Source organism: Delphinus delphis, chromosome 15 (assembly GCF_949987515.2).
Source record: "Delphinus delphis chromosome 15, mDelDel1.2, whole genome shotgun sequence".
Taxonomy (NCBI): Eukaryota; Metazoa; Chordata; class Mammalia; order Artiodactyla; family Delphinidae; genus Delphinus; species Delphinus delphis.
In genome coordinates, this window is record NC_082697.1 from 30,028,606 (window position 1) to 30,048,783 (window position 20,178).

General features: G+C 44.8%; 1 protein-coding gene and 1 non-coding gene across 3 annotated transcripts in view; one reads left to right on the forward strand and one right to left on the reverse strand.

Annotated features, from left to right (window-relative positions):
- Positions 1–2,364: 2,364 nt before the first annotated feature.
- RNF24 (ring finger protein 24) overlaps positions 2,365–20,178 on the reverse strand; it is a 140,598-nt gene continuing 122,784 nt past the window's right edge. For both annotated transcript variants that reach the window (XM_060031179.1, XM_060031177.1), the window contains exons 5-6: positions 10,022–10,101; positions 2,365–9,045 (exon numbers count right to left, since the gene is read on the reverse strand). In XM_060031179.1, coding sequence (XP_059887162.1) covers positions 8,907–9,045; positions 10,022–10,101 — 219 coding nt within the window. In that variant the 3' untranslated portion in view covers positions 2,365–8,906. The remainder of the gene's footprint in view (positions 9,046–10,021; positions 10,102–20,178) is intronic.
- Positions 15,722–15,856, forward strand: LOC132439097 (small nucleolar RNA SNORA70). Its single transcript, XR_009522322.1, has one exon. It is a non-coding gene; the product is annotated as a small nucleolar RNA SNORA70 (small nucleolar RNA).

Here is a 20,178-nt window from a genome sequence, read left to right on the forward strand (position 1 = left end):
TGTGCATTAACTCTGGTGTGCATTTAGCTTGTGTGAATGTATTGAAAAACATGTTTCAAGTTTCTACAGACTTATTGGGCAGGTTAATTTTGTGCCTTTAACAGTTAAGCAACTTTTGGAAGGGCAGTTCCAGCTTGTTTACACTGTAGATCCTGGGAAGGTCTGTTTGGAGGGAAAGGACTTCTCCCCTGGGCAGAATTTCCTTGGGTAGTGGAGGGATAATTGATGTGATGGAAGTGAGTAAGCTAGTAGAAAAAGCACATCTGGAAGACTAAAAGCAGACAAAGAGGGCTGCCAGTATCGACAGCTTTTCAAGGAGTGGGGGGAATCTGGTTATTTCAGGCTGGTAGAGAGGGAGGAATTGAGGTGTCCATTGATTAGCTCATGGAGAGCAGGGCGGGGCTCTCCCGCCTTCTGCTCCCTGCCTTGTGCTTGCTGGAAACTGCCTGGGAGGCTGGCTCAGTTGGACCTAGTGGAGGGGCTGCGTGTGGGAGGCTCAAAAGGCTGCTTGAGGAGAGACAGGTTTCTAGATGGAGTCTTGGTAGAGGTTGGCTTCTTCCTCTGGACCGAGGAATGGAGCCAGCGTGAGCCTGTTCACTGCCCATGGAGATCCAGGTTGACCTCTGAGGCCTTGTGGGGTCCCGCCTGCTCTCCCCGCAGTTACTGTGCTCACAAGGCTGTCCCATTGCTTTTTTTTTTTTTTTTTTAACATCTTTATTGGGGTATAATTGCTTTACAATGGTGTGTCAGTTTCTGCTTTATAACAAAGTGAATCAGTTATACATATACATATGTTCCCATATGTCTTCCCTCTTGCGTCTCCCTCCCTCCCACCCTCCCTATCCCACCCCTCCAGGCTGTCACAAAGCACCGAGCCAATATGTGCCATTGCTTTTTGTGGGTCGTGTCATGCAGCCCTTGTCATCTCCATAACTTAACAGAGGAGGAAACTGCCCAAAGTCACACAGCTAGAATCCGGCAGAGCCCCCTTTCCTCTTGTGCCTTGAAGTCACCTTCCACCTCCATGGATTCACCACTTCCTGCTCTTGAGAAACTGCCTCTGTGACTTCTTTTTGTGCCTTGTGCTCAGCCCATCCTTCTTACTCCAGTGAATCTCGTTGCTAAATATAATGGACATTTCATGTTCTCATCCTCCTCAGTTCTAACACTGCAGACCCCTCTTGCTTTTCCTTCTATCTCCTAGGCCACTTTGTCTCTGCCAATTTATTCTCCACTGAAGATAATTAGATATTGCTAGCCCTCAGGCTCAATCCTTGATCTCCTTAAGCAGTCATTAGCACTCACCTTGACTCTGATTTCTAAGGTAGCATATCTGGCCCAGCCCTTGCCTCTGAGCTCCAGTCCCAAGGCATTGACTGCCTTCTCTTCCCTCTTCCCCTTTCCCGCTTCCCTTCTCTTCTGTATCTCCAAGGCCATCTTTACACAGAAATGTCTCCATCCTCTCCCCTGAAGCTCCGCCAGCATCCTCTCCCAGTTTCCTGCCACTTCACTACCTCCAGTTTGTGAGATGCATGTAAACTCAGTCTTGTCACCACAGCTACCACTCTGGTCTAAGCCACTGCCCTGTTTCATCTTAGCAGTTATCCCTTCCAGTCAGCCCTCCAAATACTAGCCTGAGGGTCCCATCCCACACTCACCTATTAGAGGCAGTGGGGGTGGTAGTGGCTGTGGTCATGGTCCAGGTGTGAAAGGAAGGTGGCCAAACCAAGATGGGAGCAGTGGATGGTCAGGTAGAGAGGGATGCTTTAGAGGGTTGAGTTTAGAGATGTGGAGATTGGAAGTGGGGGAAGGAGGTTCTGTGAGGGCACCTAGGCTTGCTGGGGAGACTTGGTTTTGGGCTGCCTGATTTTTGATGCCAAATAGGTATCTGGATATTTAGGTCAGAGACCTGAGAATGATGTGCATGTAGGTGGGTAAAACGTAGGTGGGAATTTAGTGAATCCCAAGGTAGAGTGAGAATAACAAGAGATGTGCAGACAAGGAAGAGGCTGCGAAGAACACCGAAGAGTGGTCAGAGGGGACTAGCGCAGGGGGCCTGTTGCTCTGGAGACTTGAGGGGAGAGGAGCTCTCCAGGCACCTGCATTAAGAGGAGGTTTCAGAGGTGGCACAGATTTGGTTGCAGGGCCATGGGTGGCCTTGAGGGGGAGCAGTTTCCCTGAAGCTATGGGGCCAAAGCTGAGCTGCAGAGTCCTAGTGAGGGTTGGTGAGTAGAAACAGTAGCTGCCACAGGATGGCTTTGGACCAGGAGATGCTTTTTTCTCCTCCCAACAGAATAGTTGGTATTTCCAGACCTGGGTTATAGCTAGAGGGGTGAGGCGTGGGCCGGTTCCACCACTGCAACCTCCTGAGCACTGGTGTCCACATTTGGGAGACTGCTTGACTGTGTCCAGCCACACCTGTGGTGCTGAGGCCAGGGTGGCAGGGGGGCCTTGGCCTCTCTGCCTTCTCCTTTGCTGTGGCCTGGTGCTCCACTCATCACCCCTGACTGGCACCCCACACCATGGGAAGAGATAAGCCAGGCTCCTCTGTCACAATCACCTGTTGCTGTTGACCAATTCTGTTTGTTCAGAACCACTCTTCAGCTCTTGCTACATGGGCTTAAGTGGGATGTGGGTGACCAAGGGTGTGTACATGCTCAGCACAAAGTATTTTTAAAATCTGCTTTTTATTTACATTTAAGTCAGTTACATGCATGTCTTATTTTTTAAACAAGAGTAATTAGCAAAATGCATTAAAATTTTAAAATAGCAATTAAATATACAAAAATATATAGCTTACAAAAAACTGCGAATGTTTAAAAATATTCTGCTGCATAATTCTTGGTGTACAAACATGTCTATGAAACATGAGGTTCAGCATTTCATAAACCTTTTTTTGAGGGAGTTATACGATATCTAGTGAATAAACCCCAATAGGCTTAAAACTATAGGACTAATATCCACTCTTTCTGGCAAAGATCTGTCAAGAGACCCAGAGATGACAGTTCAGGAACACTCTCTTGGAAGACTGAGCTGTTACCAGGAAGGACTTCCTAACACTAGCCTCATCTGCCTCTCCTGCTCTAGCGGGGGTGCCTGGGAGGGAAGGGGTGGATGGAGGGATGGTGTGCACCTGGCCCGAGACACAGGTCCGCCAGGTTTGTACTGGCCTAGGGAGCTGAGAGGGGCTTCATGGAAGAATAGACAAGTCCTTTGACACTGGTGGGGCCCACAATGTGGGTACATGTCCCTGGAGCAGGGAGGCCCTGACACTACAGCCACAGAAGGGAGCACTGGGTCGGTAAGCCAAGTGTGCTGATGCTTGGTCTAAAAGTGGAATAAAACTGCATCTTGCAACAACAATTTAGGCTCTGAAGCTGAACTGGAATAATATTTACTGAACAAGCCCCTCTGTTTTCCTCATGTTCCCAATCAAATGGAAGCACATTCCATGGCACGTGGAAGCCTTCGTTAATCTACTAAAGGAACATGACCCAGCATTTTCCAGTTAACAACTGCAAATTTCACCAGAATTTAGACACTTTCATCTCCTTTACTCAAATTCCTAAATGCTAACGATGAAAAAGACAAGAGGTTCATCAAATGACAGAAGAGTGGAGTTTCACATACAATTCCTTTGCAAGTTTCAGGTCAGGGGCCCAAGTTGCACTTTTAATCTAGGGAATCCCTGGGCTGCTGTTCTGTGTGGCAGGATACCAGGGAGGTGGGTGAGGAATGAGAGGCACAAGTCCATGCCCCTCCCTTCAAGGCTGCCTGGAGGAAGCAGCTTTAACCTGGATCTCCTGCAGGGGCAAGAATGAACTTAATTGTTTTTAAAGAAAATGTTGGTGGGATAATTGCTGTTGTTGAAAAAATGTTGGGTGAGGAGAAATTCTATGGGAACGTTTTCTTTTTAGTGTGTTCATAAAGAGTGGGAAGGGAAAGGGAGTAGGTTCATGAACTTCAACGTTCGGCCATATCTGCTGTTAATGCTGAGGCAGCTGACCACCTATTTGCTTAGCAACATCTGAGACATCTGCCCCACAAAACAGAAGGATGTCTCAGCCTTCAGTTACTGCTGCTTCTCAAACTCCTGCCTCAAAAACATGGGCTTGCCTAAGAAACCATGACAGTTGTAACCAGACGTCACTGCTGGGCTCTTGGTCCTCACTTGAAACTGGATTGGGGGGCTGAGGTGCGGCTGCAGCCTGTCCAGGCTCCTGCAAAAGCTGCTGGACTGTGCTGTTGCTTTTGGCTGTGGAGCCTGCTCTTGAGTGCCCTGCAACAGACTCAGAAAGATAGGCTGGAAACTGGTTGTGCTGTCTTGTTATTTGGGCATGAGTGGTTAGGGTCAGGGAGGGATTGTAGTTTGATTGGGGTAGCAAACTAGAATTTCATCATGCTGCAATCAGTGGAAAATATGCCTTATTCAAAAGGAATGTGATTATAGAAATATCCCCCAATTCTGGGCTCACCTTTTACAGATATTCTGACTTCTGGGATGGTTCTTCCCACATGACTAGGAATGTTCCTTGAATATACTTGTCTGGTATTACACAAGTAAAAAAGAAAAATTATACACATACACACAGTTGATTCTTGAACAATATAGGTTTGAACTGAGCAGGTCTACTTACACGTGGATTTTTTTCAATGAATACATTCTACATGATCCAAAGTTGGTTGAATCCTTGGATGCTGAACCGCGGATATAGAGGGCTGACTGTAAAGTGATGTGCAGGCTGTACAGGGGGTCAGCGCCCCTAACCTATGTTGTTCAAGGGTCAACTGTGTGTGTGTGTCTGTGTGTATATATATATACACACACCCACACCCCATGCACATGTACATACATGTGTATGTACTTGTATATGCATAAATAATCTCTGGAAGAATCCACAAGGAACTAATAGTGGGTGCTCAAGGGGTGAGGAACTTGGCTTGCTTGGAGGTCAGGGATGCAAGGAAGACTTAACTGTTTATGATTTGTGAACCACTTGAAGGGATTACCTATTCAAAAAATTAAGGAATATTCAGCACTGAGCAACCATGTTGGGGAGCACCGTGGGCAAAGGTAAACGGAAGTGACTAAGGAAGATCAAGATGGGAAAGGGAAGGGAGCCAGGTGAACTGGGACCCAGGGGAGAGCCCCTACATCTCAGGAGGCTCTCTGCTGAAGTTGTTTCTACCGGGACAACAGAGGGGCCCCATGTGGCCAGCATGACGGTGTCACCTAGTAGCACCAGCCCCCATGACTCTAGGCCTGCCTGCTGGACTCCAGACATGGTGGCCAATTCCCCACAAGAGCTGGTGGGGACACCCTTCCTACAATCCCTGGGTGGGCGGATAAGGAAACAGGTTTTGGGAGGCTAACTTGCAGGAAGGCATGTGGCTAGTGAGTGGCAAGGGGGTGATTCAAATCAAGCTGAGCACCTTTTCTCTACAGAGCTCTGGGGATGCCTCCCTGTGTGCATTTCATAATTCCCAGAAAACCTCTCAGAAAAACAGTTACTACAGTCGTTCAGGGCAGCTTAGCAGAATGGGACCAGGCCATGAAGATGATAGGCTTTGGAGTGGGTAATGTGGAAAGGAACAGGGCATGAGGTCATTCGTTTGATGGATTTGAGGGGCTAGGCACTGGGGAAAGGATCTTTGTCAAGACTTGTCGAGAACAGTGTGTTTGGCAATGGTGTGAGATCCCCTGTATCCCTCAGCCCAGACTTCCCCATGGTCCACCTGCTCCCATCTGGCCATTACTGTCTTGTCCTGTTCCTTGGCTAGGGCCTTAACTACTAGGGATAGGCCTAACCAAATCACTGTGGCAAAGAAAAGCAGCAGATGACAACTAGCATGTTAGGCCTACTCAACCAGGAATCAAGTCAGGCTGGTTTTGTTCCCTGTTCCTAAAGCCAGCTGAATTCAGCTGTACCCCTAGTAACAACTAGATAATGATTCACCCACCCATGGAGTCCAGTTGAGTCTGAGTTTTGCTCCAGTAACCCACAGCACGCAACACCCAATCTCTGAGTTGCTTAAGACACATTAAGATGAAGTTAAAAAATCACGTTACCTGCCAGTGACCCAAAAGCAGACCAGAGTCCTCACATGTCTACAGATTAACAAAAGGTCAACAACTCATGGAGATAGATTTGGACAGGGCAGCCTCACTGTGAGGTGTGAGCTTGATCAAAGAGTATTAAGGGATCCTTGTTCTTTAAAAATAAGTTTTTTTGAATGGAGATTTGACCTTGTCCTTCACATAAAACTGTGATTTTAATTAGAATTAAAGGAAGACATAAATTAAACCCTGGCCGTTCTCAGTTACAGCAGTGCAGCCCTGGGACATTCTGGAGGAGGACCCGGATGTGGGGAGCAAACACATTCACGTTGTGTTGCTAAGAGTAATAACTACTGCAGGTGACACTGGCCATGCTGCAATAGAAGGACACCAAGCCAAGAAAGGGAAGATGACTATAAGCAGAGCGAACACTCTTAACCACTCCAGTGTCAAGCCCCACCTTAGAAGAGCTGGGTTTTTAAAAGCCCTGCACATTCACAAGTGTTGAGGTCATGGTGTAAAGCAGACCCATGATGGTGCCTAGTGGGGAGCGCACAGCACTCTCAAGCTTTCCTCTAATGGATGGGCTTTGAATGTCTGGTCCAACTGGCCTTTAGCTGTGACACCGTGAGATGAATTAATTTGCCTCCCTACAAATAGAGGGACTTCGTGAGGCTGTCTCCTTGGTACTGACGCACTGAAAGGCTATAATCCTACAAAAGCTGTGCGATGAAATAATTTGCAGTATAGAACACAAGAATTCCTCCTTTGAAGGGAAAAGTTCTATTTCCTATTGGAACCCCATAACTAAGAAGTGACATTTGTCCCAAAGCCATTATGTGAAAATGGTGAGCGTTGGCTATTAATGAGGCTAGTCCAAAGTAAGCCTACTTCTGACATTGGTCACTGAAAACATTTCACTATAAACTGGGTGCTTTGCAGCATTCAACTCTATTGTGCTACAAAATAGAGAATGCAGAAACAGGGTGAAAGTAGGAGTGTACAAATAGTTCTTTTCATGGGTGCCAGACAGACTAAGGCTTTCATATAAAAATATTCCACACTTCCCTTGCCCTGTTTAAAGAAGCAGTCCAGTTAGCATACCATGAATAGGTCACACATAGGGTACAGCCAATTCCGACCAACTGGATTTGTAATTTCCCAAACTGGATTCTGCCCAGCATTTTTCTAGGCTAATGGGAATTTTCCTCCTCATCTGATCCCAGCCACCTGAGCCAAGGACAGGTTCCCTCGCCCATTCTAAGACGGTAGAGGCTGGATTCCAAGAAAATTCCTGGAGATACGCCATGAACAGAGTAGCAAAGTTTCCTCCACTCTCCGTATCATGCAGGCTGTATTTCCAATGAGAAACTGCCCCCACTCATACTTGGGGGATGGGGCAGAGAGGCAAAGCTGTTGATGAGGAGTCCCACCACTGTGATGGAAGGAGGTGGAGAGCAGGGCTGTGGAAGGGAGCTTTCTATCTGACCCAATGCTGTTTCACATAGCTAACTTATAAAATAGTCATGAATCCTGCTAGACTCTGAGTCATTTCTAGAAAAGTTGGAGAGAAAGAGTGAAAGAGCAGCATGTGTTTCTCCCCTATAAAGACACTTTCAGTTAGTTATCCAAGTCCAAATACTGAAGCACACACCAATGGTGAATAGCCTTGCAGGAGCTTCCTGAAACTATTCACAATTTCTAGCATTTCCCTGGCTTCAGAATTACATAGGGATCTTATTTGTGATACTTCAAATTGTTAAGTCAACGATGGGCATTTTCTTTTGAGTAGAAAGAGGGGGCAAGAGAGGGAAGAGAACAGAGAGAAGGATGGGGAGAAGCAAGGGGGTTAGCATCCTCCTCTCAGCTGAGCAGGGCCAAGGGGACTGGCCGTTATCAGTAAGATGCTCCTCTTTGGAGCCATGTGAGGGGCTTACAGCAGCTTCCTACTGAGGCAGTGGGCCAAGACCAGCAGGTACGCTGGAACCACACTGCATATGTGGGAATGTGGGCAGCACCCTGAGGCCCCCAGGTCATACAGGGACAGCATGGGCTCAGAGGCCCACCCCCTGCTGGGGCTCCTGATGGCAGCTTGGCTGTGCCTCACTGGTGAGTAGGAGGGGAAATAAGAGGAAATGCCTTTTGACCAGACCTTTCCAAGCACATCTAATGTTTCTAGCTTAGATGATTTGATAAGCAAGTGTTGTGAACTTGAGGCAGGACCTGTGGTGATGGGTACTGCTGCTTTTTTGTAACCAAAGCCTTGGGTTCTAAGATGGCCTTATCAAAGGGACATAACGTGAAAAGCCTTGTTGGCACTGCCTCCGGCACTGCAGCCGGTTGTGCTTGGGCTGAGGTAACCACTGTTTTTACTTGGCTGGGGCTGCTAGGAGGGTTTGCTGTTGCAAAGGCGTGCACGGTCTGCATAGAAGCTCATGTGTCCACAGGGTCGGGGTGGGGGTGGCTTTAAAGACCTGCCCTCAGTTCCCTTCTCTAACACTTGTGTTTATCGTCCCTTCTGCTTGATAAAGATTCACCTTGACATGGAGATAAGTGTCTGGGAGACAGAGTGCAATGGAGTTAGCAAGAGACCCTCATGAGGTTTCTTGAACCAAACCCGCAGGCTCATCTACTCCTCTTCTCTTGGCATGGGGTAGTGTCAGAGTACTTTGGTTGTCACAAGATCCAGAAGTCTCGGTTCCCAGCCTAGTTGGCCCAAGAGTTCTTCATTAGACAAAGGAAGCAGCAGCTGGTGCCCCAGGTAGAGCAGCCAACACAGAGACTGCTTGTGTTCCTCCTGGCTCCACGCAGACATTGGCTTCTGCAACAGTTTGATCCTTGTGATGAGCTATACAATGTTCTCTGCCCCAGGGAGGGGACCCTGTGGGGGTCCACGGTCCTGCTTACTATGCAACTGGGCCAGCTGCAGAACCGGCATGTTGCACAGTGGACATACTTTGCGAACCTCCAGCCACTTAATAAGGCACCTGCAGAACGAGACAGCACAAGAAGGAAGAGGTCAGTCCCATGCTCGTGGCACCCCCTGCCCATATGCCTCACATGTTGAACATATCTGTTGCTCAGAGGTGGGGACTGGAGTGAACAGCCAGGTCCCAAAGAGTTCTATCACTGGGTGGAGAATGCATTTCACCCTCTGGAGGAACCAGAGACTCCAGCTTTCCAAGAAGCTACAGTCAGTATGCTATACCCTCAGTCATCCATGACTTCTTAAAGACTGAAGTACATTGAGGAGGGTGGTGAGAAGGAGGAGAAATGAAGTTTTCTAATAGAAATACAAAACACATAAAATTGCAAGAAAAGGGGGAGTATTAAATATGTCTGTAGGAGGGGGGAGGAGATGGTCCCATACTACTATTTACATTCAGACTTATTTATTTTGATTTAAAATAACTATGTTTTTTTTTTTTTTTTTTTTGCAGTACACGGGCCTCTCACTGTTGTGGCCTCTCCCGTTGCGGAGCACAGGCTCCGGACGCGCAGGCTCAGCGGCCATGGCTCATGGGCCCAGCCGCTCCGCGGCATGTGGAATCTTCCCGGACCGGGGCACGAACCCGTGTGCCCCGTACCGGCAGGCGGACTCTCAACCGCTGCGCCAACAGGGAAGCCCATAACTATGGTTTTGATTAAAATAAGTTTTTAGGAAAGGAAACTCTCATTGGAAAGTTCCAGTAAAACAGCTCTTTATAGCCTGGGCTCCAAGGAGGTGTGGGCTTGTCTGGCGCTCTGCCTGAAGTCCTGCCTTGGTATTCACGTTCCACCACCCTGATCCCTCCTAATGTCACACACACACACAAAACAGCCTGTAGGGCACTTTCAGCTTTCTGCATTATAAACCAGTCATGAAGCCATCAAGCTTGTCTGGCACTGCTCCAAGCCTACAAGTGAGTTGGTCAATGTGCCTCAAACTCAGGTCCTCTTAAATAATTCCACACCAATACTTACTTTCTGTGGAAGGCATGCTTACATGGACAAATCCCCAACTCATCTCGAGGCTTGAAGTCTTCTAGGCACACTGCACAGAGCTGAAAGACAGATTCACAGATGAGGCAAAGTATCTGCTAAGGACTCTCCCAGGCCCCCAAGGGGGGGGCCTGTAAAGTGCAGGCCCCCAAGGCCCAGCCATTTGAAGGGACTTCCAATGTCCCACAACTCTTTAAGTGAAAGAAACAGGCTCGAATCGGCAAGGTCTTCTGAAGAAGAATCTCCTGCTCTTCCTGTCACGTGTCTTCAAGATGGAGGGCAGATGGGAGAAGACAGAAAGCAAGAGGCAGGTTTCTTTACTTCAGTCCATCAGAAGAGTCTGACTTAGGTTTATTCTCACCAGATAGACTGAGCATAATGTAATTTTCTGTGCTGTGCCAAGAGGCTGACTTTCTGCAGGGAATGCTCTGCCTGCTCAACAGCAGGGCCCCTGAAGGGACTGCTCGCACCCTGGGGCAGGCCCTGGGGCTCTCCTTTCTCCAGTTTTCATAACTTGGAAACTATAAACCATGGCACAGCCTGCAGTAGTATGCTTCTTGTAGTTCCTGGGGCCCCTTACTTTGGCACTGTCCTTCTGTCAGTGTCTGTCTTTGTCTTATAAAAAGTTATTCAAGAGTCACTGAATTTAACCTTATGAAAATGTGCAGATGGGGCAGGATTGCTCTGACAGGTGGCTAGGCTCCACTGCTTGGAAGGAAGCCTTCTTCAAAGCCAGATGCTGGGTTCCAACCACTACTTCTTGGGCACTTACCAGTGCCCAGGGACACCAGGTATCATCCCATTTACTCACTTTACAAATGGGGAAACAGAAACTCAGAGCAGTAACCATGTTGTCTGAGGTGAGTGGCCAGGTCTGGCTGGGGACCCAGGTCTGTTACACTTTCATCTGCCCAAAGCTTGAACTCCTCCCTGCTTGCTTCCCTGTTCATCTCCAGGGATCCTGGTTCAACCATCACCATTTCTTGTCCAGACTGCTGACCTGTCTCCCTGTCACCTGTTTCTTAACCTATAACAAGTAACCCAGTATTCTTAGGTTATGTGACAGGACACATGGCTCTTGGTGTCCTGTGGCCAGTGCTGTGGCTGTTGGTCTTCCAACACCCTTCTCCAGGGAGCTCTCAGGGCATTATGTATATAGCAGACAAGATCTTCACAGGAGGAGGAGCATGGATAACTTGTCTTATCAGATTTGGCATTACTGCTGAGACAGCAGGAGAGCAGGGAGGAAGGCAGGACAGATGGCTGGCCTTGGCTCGGACACCCAAGCTGTGTGACTTCTGCCATCATGATGCCTCTCAAGCTCTGTTGCTTCATCTGTAGAGTGAAGATATTACATACCCCCAACCCCCTGCCTGGGACTGTCATCAGCTCAGGTTGGGGGCAGGCCTGAGGAGGCAGTAAGGCAGTCTACCAATACCAGTTGTTTTTATTCACGTTTAAATTTAGTGATGGGAGTACTATTTTCAAGCCCAGTTTTGTTTTCTGGAGGAAGGTTAAGAACAAGCTGTGGGTAAAGATGAGAAACTAGCGGTTCCAACTTTGGGATGATCTTTTTTGGGCTTCTGCTTCCCATCTGTAAAGGGGAAATGATGTTCCCACCTCCTACATTGTGTGAAAAGGTCCTCTGGCCTTAACCCAGCTTCCCTCCCAGCATAGCCTTCTGAAAGAGGGTGAGGACTGCTGGCTCTGCCCTGTAGATATTCAGTGCTGACCCTACCAAAGGGCAAGACGTTGCTTTGGTTATTTTTCCAGAATCCAAAATTAGATTTGTAGCCTTTTCAAATGGAGTTACTATTAATGGCTATTACGTTCTTCTTAAAAAATTCTAAAACCATAGTCACCTGAAAAAAAAAACAAAATAAATTCTGATGTGTTAAGCACTAAAGTTGACTAAAAGCCAAGGTCAATCATGAAGAGAAAAGCCTTAGATCTGACTTCTTAGAAGTTCCCTCAAGGGTCAAACTAATTTTACAAATTTACAGATCATATTTTGCAAATAAGCTTTACTTTCCAGTGTTTCAACAAGATTGTTTCTCTCACTCCTTTTTAAAAATGGAGATATATAATTCACACATCATAATATTCACCCCTGTAAAGTGTACAATTCAGCAGTTTTTCATATATTCACAGAGTTGTGCAACCATCGTACTATCTAATTCCAGAACATTTTTATCATCTGCTTCCGAAAGCCCATGTCCATAAGCAGTCACCCCCCATTCCACCTTCTCCCCTGGCAACCACTAATCAACTTCCTTTCTTGATGGATTTGTTTATTCTGGTCATTTCAAAATGGAATGGAATCATGTAATGGTATCATACAACATGTGGTCTTCTGTGCCTGTCTCCTTTCACTTAGAAAGATACCTTCAAAGTTCATTCATGCTGTAGCATGAATCAATACTTCGTTTTTGTGGCAAAATAGTATTCCGTTATATGAATATACCACATTTATCCATTCATCTGTTGATGGCTACTTGGGTTGTTTATACCTTTTGGCTGTTGTGAATAATCTTGCTCTAAACATTGGTGCACAAGTATCTGTTAAGAGTTTTCATTTCTCTTGGGTATATATCTAGGAGTAGAATTGCTGGGTCATATGGTAGCTCTATGTTTAACTTTTTGAGGAACTACTAAACTGTTTTCCAAAGTGGCCAAACCATTTCACATTCTCACCAGCAGTGTATGAGGGCTCCAATTTCTCCATATCTTCAGGTTATTATTATTGTCTGTCTCTTTGATTATATCCATCCTAGATGGTATGAAGTGACATCTCATTGGGGGTTTGATTTGCATTTCCCTAATGACTAACAATGTGCTTACTGGCCATTTGTGTACCTTCTTTGGAGAAACGTCTTTTCAAATTCTTTGCCCGTTTTTTAGTTGGGTAATTTTTCTTTTTGTTACTGAGTTGTGAGACTTCTTTATATATACTAGACACAAATCCCTTATCAGATAGCCAACTGATTTTGACAAAGGTGCAAAAGCATTTCAATGGCAGAAGGACAGCCTTTGCAACAAATGGTGTTGGAGCAATGGGACATCCATAGACACCAAGCAACCAAAAAAAATTGATAAACTGGAGTTCATCAAATTTAAAAACTTTTGCTCTGCAAAAGATCCTGTTAGGATAAAAAGACTGGGACAAAGTATTTGCAGATCTTTTTATTTTGTAGGCTTTTTATTATTGAGTTGTAAGAGTTCTTTATGTATTCTGGATACCAAACTCTTACCAGATATAAGATTTGCAAATATTTTCTCCCTGTGGTTTGTCTCTTTACTTTCTTTTTTTTCAATGTCTTTTTTTTTTTTTCTTTCTTTTTGCTGTATGCGGGCCTCTCACTGTTGTGGCCTCTCCCATTGCGGAGCACAGGCTCCGGACGCGCAAGCTCAGTGGCCATGGCTCACGGGCCCAGCCGCTCCGCGGCATGTGGGATCTTCCCGGACCGGGGCACGAACCCACGTCCCCTGCATCGGCAGGTGTACTCTGAACCACTGCGCCACCAGGGAAGCCCTTTGATTCATGTTTGAGTTCCTTTGTGTATGGTGTGAAGCAGGGCTCCAATTTCATTCTTTAAGTGGTTATCTAGTTATCCCAGAACCATTTGTTGAATAGATTACTCTTTTCCTATTGGATGTCTTGGCACCCTTGTTGAAAATCAATTGACCATAAGTGTATGGGTTTATTTCTGAACTCTCATTTCTATTCCATTGATCTGTATGTCTGTCCATCTGCCAGTATCACACTGTCTTAAATACTGTAGCTTGGCAGTAAGTTCTGATATTGGGAGGTGTGAATCCTCCAATCCTCTCCTGTTTTTAAGACTGTGTTTGGCCATTCAGGGCCTCCTGCATTTCCATGTGAATTTTAAATTCTGCTTGTTAATTTCTACAAAAAAAAGAAAGGGCAGCTGTGATTTTGACAGGAGTTGTGTTGATTTTGTAAATATTTTGGGGGAATACTGCTATATTAACAATAGTAAGTCTTCCAAACCATGAACAAAGGATGTCTTTCCATTCATTTAGGTCTTCTGTAATATCTTTCAATGATGTTTTATAATTTTTCAGTGTACAAGTCTGAGCTTCTTTTGTTAAATTTATGCCTAGGAATATTGTTCTTTTTGATGCTATTGTAATTGGAATTGCTTTCTTAATTTCATTTTCAGATTGTTCATTGCCACTGCATAGAAATACAGCTGATTTTATTTATTTATTTAATTTACTTTATTTTATTTTTGGCTGCATTGGGTCTCAGTTGCGGCACATGGGATGTTCGTTGAGGTATGTGGGATCTTTCTTTGCAGCGCATGGGCTTCTCTCTAGCTGTGGCCTGTGGGTTTTCTCTTCTCTAGTTGTGACATGCAGGCTCCAGGGCTCGTGGGCTCTGTAGTTTGCCGTGTGCAGGCTCTCTAGTTGAGGCGTGTGAGCTCAGTTGTTGTGGTGCATGGGCTTAGTTACCCCGTGGCATGTGGGATCTTAGTTCCCTGACCAGGGATTGAACCTGCGTCCCCTGCATTGGAAGGCAGATTCTTTACCACTGGACCAGCAGGCAAGTCCCTACAGCTGATTTTTGTATATTGATCTTTATCCTGGAAATTTATTGAACTCATTTATCTTGTGATTTTTGGTGGATTCTTTAGGGGTTTCTGTGTTTACAAAATCATATCTGCAAATATAGCTTTACTTCTTTCTTTCAAATCTGGATGCCTTTGATTACTTTTTCTTGCCTAACTGCTCTGCCTAGACTCCTCCAGTACAATGTTGAATAAAAGTGATAAGAGTAGGCATCCTTGTCTTGTTTCCCCTTAAGAGGAAAAGCTTTCAGTCTTTCATTAAGTATGATGTTAGTTGTGGGGTCTTTTTGTTTGTTTTTTAAAATTTTTATTTATTTATTGGTTGCTTTGGGTCTTCGTTGCTGCGCGTGGGCTTTCTCTAGTTGCAGTGAGCGGGGGCTACTCTTCATTGCGGTGTGCGGGCTTCTCACTGTTGTGGCTTTTCTTGTTGCGGAGCACAGGCTCTAGGCATGCAGACCTCAGTAGTTGTGGCATGTGGGCTCAGTAGTCGTGGCTTGGGGGCTTTAGAGTGCAGGCTCAGTAGTTGTGGCGCACGGGCTTAGTTGCTCCATGGCATGTGGGATCTTCCCGGACCAGGGCTTGAACCCGTGTCCCCTGCATTGGCAGGCGGATTCTTAACCACTACACCACCAGGGAAGCCCAGTTGTGGGTTTTTCATAGAAATCTTTATCAAGTTGCAGAAGTTCCCTTCTGCCTCTAGTTTATTGAGTATTATCATAAAAGAATGTTGAATTTTGTCAAATGCTTTTTCTACATCTATTGAGGTGGTCATGTGTTCTCCCTACCCCTTTATTCTGTCAATAGGGGGTATTACATTGACTCATTTTCCTTTGTTGAACCAACCTTGTATTCCTGGGATAAATTCCATTTAGTTATGATATATAATCCTTTTTATATGCTGCTGAATTTGGTTTGCTAGTATTTTGTTGAGGATTTTTACAACTATATTCATAAGGAATATTGGTTTGGAGTTTTCTTTTTTTATGATGTCATTGACTGGTCTTGATATTAGGGCAATACTGGCCTCACAGAATGAGGATAGGAAACATTCCCATCACTCTTCATTTTTTGAAGTCAAAGAATAGATCCTTTGCAGCCAGTTAAGCCGACTGTGCTCTTTTACCCATGGGGGCCTGGTGCGCAATGGCTGCAAACAGCAGCCTCCTCGGTAGTGTATGCGGCCTGTTGCCTGTATGGGTTGCCCTAAGGGACCTTGGAGACAGCCCTTTCCAGGGGACATTAATGACTGGCATGCTGTCCCCAATCTAGGCTCCAGACAGGTATGCATGGTGCCTTTGGAAAGCCCCAGGGCACAGTGGCCAGGGTCCACATTGCCAGGTCATAATGTCCATCCGCACCAAGCTGCAGAACAAGGAGCATTTGATTGAGGCCCTCCGCAGGGGCAAGTTCAAGTTCCCTGGCCACCAGAAGATCCACATCTCCAAGAAGTGGGGATTTACTAAGTTTAATGCAGATGAATTTGAAAACATGGTGGCAGAAAAGCGGCTCATCCCAGATGGCTGTGGGGTCAAGTACATCCCTAATCGTGGCCCCCTGGACAAATGGCGGGCCCTGCACTCATGAGAGCCTTGGTGCTGCCCCCTCCCTACCCATGCCCACCAATAAACCCTACTTTCTTGTCAAAAAAAAAAAAAAAAGAATAGATCCTATCAGCCCTGTCAGAAACAGGGCTAGGACATACGTTTACTGATTGGTCAGTCTGTAGATACTTGAGTTTATTTGTTTTACATGCTATTGATGGCATCTGCAGAGAACAAAAGGAAGCCGGGTCACGGCATTTCAAAGTAATTTTTTGCAGCTTGAGGGACAGCAGAAGCTTCAAGTTTGTGGGTGCAGTAGGGGCATCATAATGTGAAGGCTCCAGACTCAGAAAGATAGGGTCACCTTCTTTCTCCACACTCAGAAGCTAGAGGACATGCCCATTTCCCTCAACTTTCTTAAACCTCAATTTTTACAAAAGCAAAATAAGGAATAATACTTACATCACCTAAATTTTTTAAAGTGTCAGTTCCCTTGCTCTTAAGATAAATTATATGAAGAAACAGACATCTTGGTAATTTTGCCACCTTGTATACATGATTCCATTTTCTTTACACTGAGATTATACCCATAAATAAAACAAATTTCAAGGGAAAAATGGCTTTTAGTGACCATAGCATATATACTGGAAAGAAGCCTAATTTTCTAGTATTCACAGAGTGCATGATCCCTAAAATGACCAAGAAGGAAGGATTTGACAATTTTCAAGAGGTTGACACAGTCTATAAATTTACCTCAAAATGCAAGCTAGGGAGTGGAGAGTCATGTGGGGAAGACAACGTCACACAATGAAAATGACCCACAGCCCAGGGAATTTAGCCAAAATGATTTTCTTTTAAATATACAATCATTCTTTGATGGTGGTAGTGAACACTAATATACCTTTCCTTGAATAGTTACGAGGATAATCATATCTTTTGCAAAGGCAGCATTCCCAGTTCAGACGTGTCATTTAAGGTTGGAATCTTTAAAAGCTATGAAAGCACTCTAAACATGGCTGTGCTGCTCAGGAAAGATCTGACTTTCTTGTTCCAAACTGAAGTGCAGTGGGACGTCCGTTCCATGGCCCTCATGTGTTAGTGTGCTCAGCCCTTTACTGTCCTTGCCTCACTGGCTTATGACTTTCTTTCCTGTGGGATCAGTGCTCCTTGAGGGCAGGGAGGGACTATACTTTGCCCACTCAATCTCTAGGGTCCTGTATACTGTCAGCTCCCTATACATGCTTTGGGGTTTTTTTTAAACTATTTTTGTAAAACAATTTTTACAATTTAAACTGAGGGACGAAACTCAGTTGGGCTCTAAGTATTCATATTATAATTTTAAAATTAATTTGAGTAATGTGATTTATAAGAAGATTGATCAGTAATCCTAGAAAGACTGAGAGGGTTTATACCTCCTCCTACATAAGAAAGGGATGTGGCAAAACTTGTACCACCAGACCCCCTCCTCACTGGACCAAAGGGAAGGGAATGAGCTTGTGGGGAGGTGAGGAGAAGGAAAAGATGTTCCTAACTTCATTTTACACAGGGGGGCAACTCCAATGGGGTTACCTTCCTACAGTCTCTTCTTGTGGAAAGTAGGGTAGAGCAGGGCCATAGCATGTCTGCCACATGACTTCTCACCCACTCTCTGCCTGATCCAGGAAAACTGACCTAAAGATGACTGTTCCTTGTCCTTGTGCAGCTAGGATCCCACCTTCTGCTGAGATGCAGGAGGGAGCAGGTTCTCCTTCCCTTTCTGTATGTATAGGCAATATCACCCTGACAGAAGTGGGGATGGAACCAAACATGTTCAAATTTAGAAGCTATATGGATGGCTGTATTACTGTACTGTACTGTAGATGTGGGCTCAGGGTTCTGATTGGCCCACATGGCCACAGCAGGTGGATGAGGCCTTCTCTGGGAGAGTGGCAGGATAGAAAGAATACAGTACAGAAAAAATATTTGAAGAAATAATGGCTGAAAACTTCCAAAGCTTGGTGAAAGACAAACCTACATATTTATGAAGCCAAAGAAATCCATGCTGAGACATATCATAATCAAATTGCTGAAAACTAAAGACATAGAAAAAAATCTTGAAAGCAGCCAGAGAAAAATGACACATTATGGATAGGAGATTGATGATTCGAATGACTATGAATTTCTCATCAGAAACCATGGAGGTCAGAAGGAAGTGGCACAACATTTTAAAAACGCTGAAAGAAAAGAAATAACCTAGGAATAAAGGTGAAATAGGGGCTTCCCTGGTGGTGCAGTGGTTGAGAGTCCGCCTGCCGATGCAGGGGACACGGGTTCGTGCCCCGGTCTGGGAGGATCCCACATGCCGCGGAGTGGCTGGGCCAGTGAGCCATGGCCGCCGAGCCTGCGCGTCCGGAGCCTGTGCTCCGCAACGGGAGAGGCCACAACAGTGAGAGGCCCGCGTATCGTAAAAAAAAAAAAAAAAAAAGGTGAAATAAAGACATTCTCAGATGAAGGCAAACTAATAGAATTCATAGCCAGCAGATCTGCTCTCAAAGAATTGCTAAAGGAGGTTCATCACATAGAAGGAAAGTGACATAAGAAGGAAACTTGGAAAACTGGGAACTAAGAGCAACAGAAATGGTAAATATTTGGATAAATATAACAAACTATTCGTCCCCTCCTGAATTCTTTAAAATATATCTGATGGTTAAAAGTAAAAAATGTAACACTGTCTGATGCCATTTTCAATGTATATAGGTGTAATATGACACTTACTGTATAAAGGAGTAAAAGTAAAGGGATCTATACGGTGATAAGGTTTCTACATTGCAAATGAAGTGCTAAAAAATTGATTCTAGGTATTTATTTTGTAATCCCTAAGTAACCACTAGAAAATTATACAAAAATATAAAATCACAATAGATAAAATACTAAAAATGTTCAAATAACCCAAAAGAAGGTAGGAGGAGACAAAGGAATAAGAAAGAGGGGCAAAAGCGGAAGATAAATAGTAAAAGAGTAGACCTAATTTCAAACACATCAATAATTGCATTGAACATAAATGGTCTAAACACATCAATTAAAAGACAGGTTGGCAGGGTGGATTAAAAAACATGACCTAACTATATGCTGTCTATAAAAACACTTCAAATATAAAGACATAATGTGTTTACAGATTAGAAAACTCAACATGGTAAAGATACCAAATTTCCCCCGATTTATATATTTAATGCAATACTAATCAAGATCCCAGCAGGATTTTTGTTGTTGTTGTTTGTGTGTGTACAGATAGACAAGCTGCTGTTACAATTTACATGGAAGAGCAAAGGAACCAGACTAGCTAAAACAGTTTTGGAAAAGAAGAATAAAGTTGGAGGAGTCATATTACCTGATTTTAAGACTTGCTATAAAAATACAGTAATCAAGACTGTGGTATTGGTGAAGGGACATAGGCACAGAAATCAATGGAACAGAATAGAGAATCCAGAAATAGACTCACAAAAATATGGCCATTTGATTTTTGATAAAGGTGCAAAAGAAATTAAGTGGAGAAAGCAACCATTCACCATAACCAGAGCTGGGGACACTGTGGTGAACAAATCAAAGACTAAATGCAAATGACAAGCAGATCACAGACTAATGTCAAGGCTCTCAGGCTTTTCTTAAAAAAAACCCATATCTGGCAATAGTTGGCAATAGCCTACATTCCCCTATGGTAACAATTAGCTAGAGCTGAGTGCTGACAACTTCTTTAACACAGGACCTTGCATGCCCCAGTGTGTCACAGCTTCCATGGCACTTTTCTGTTTCTCTTGATACCAAGACTCCATTAGATGCAATTTATTTATTTATGTTTGTTTTGTTTTTTTATAACTTTTGGCCACACCGCACAGCATGTGGGATCATCCACAGATTCAAACAACCACAGACCGTGTAATACTGTAGTATTCACTATTGAAAAAAATCTGCGTATAAGTGGACCCGTGCAGTTCAAACCCATGTTGTTCAAGGGTCAACTGTACTTTTT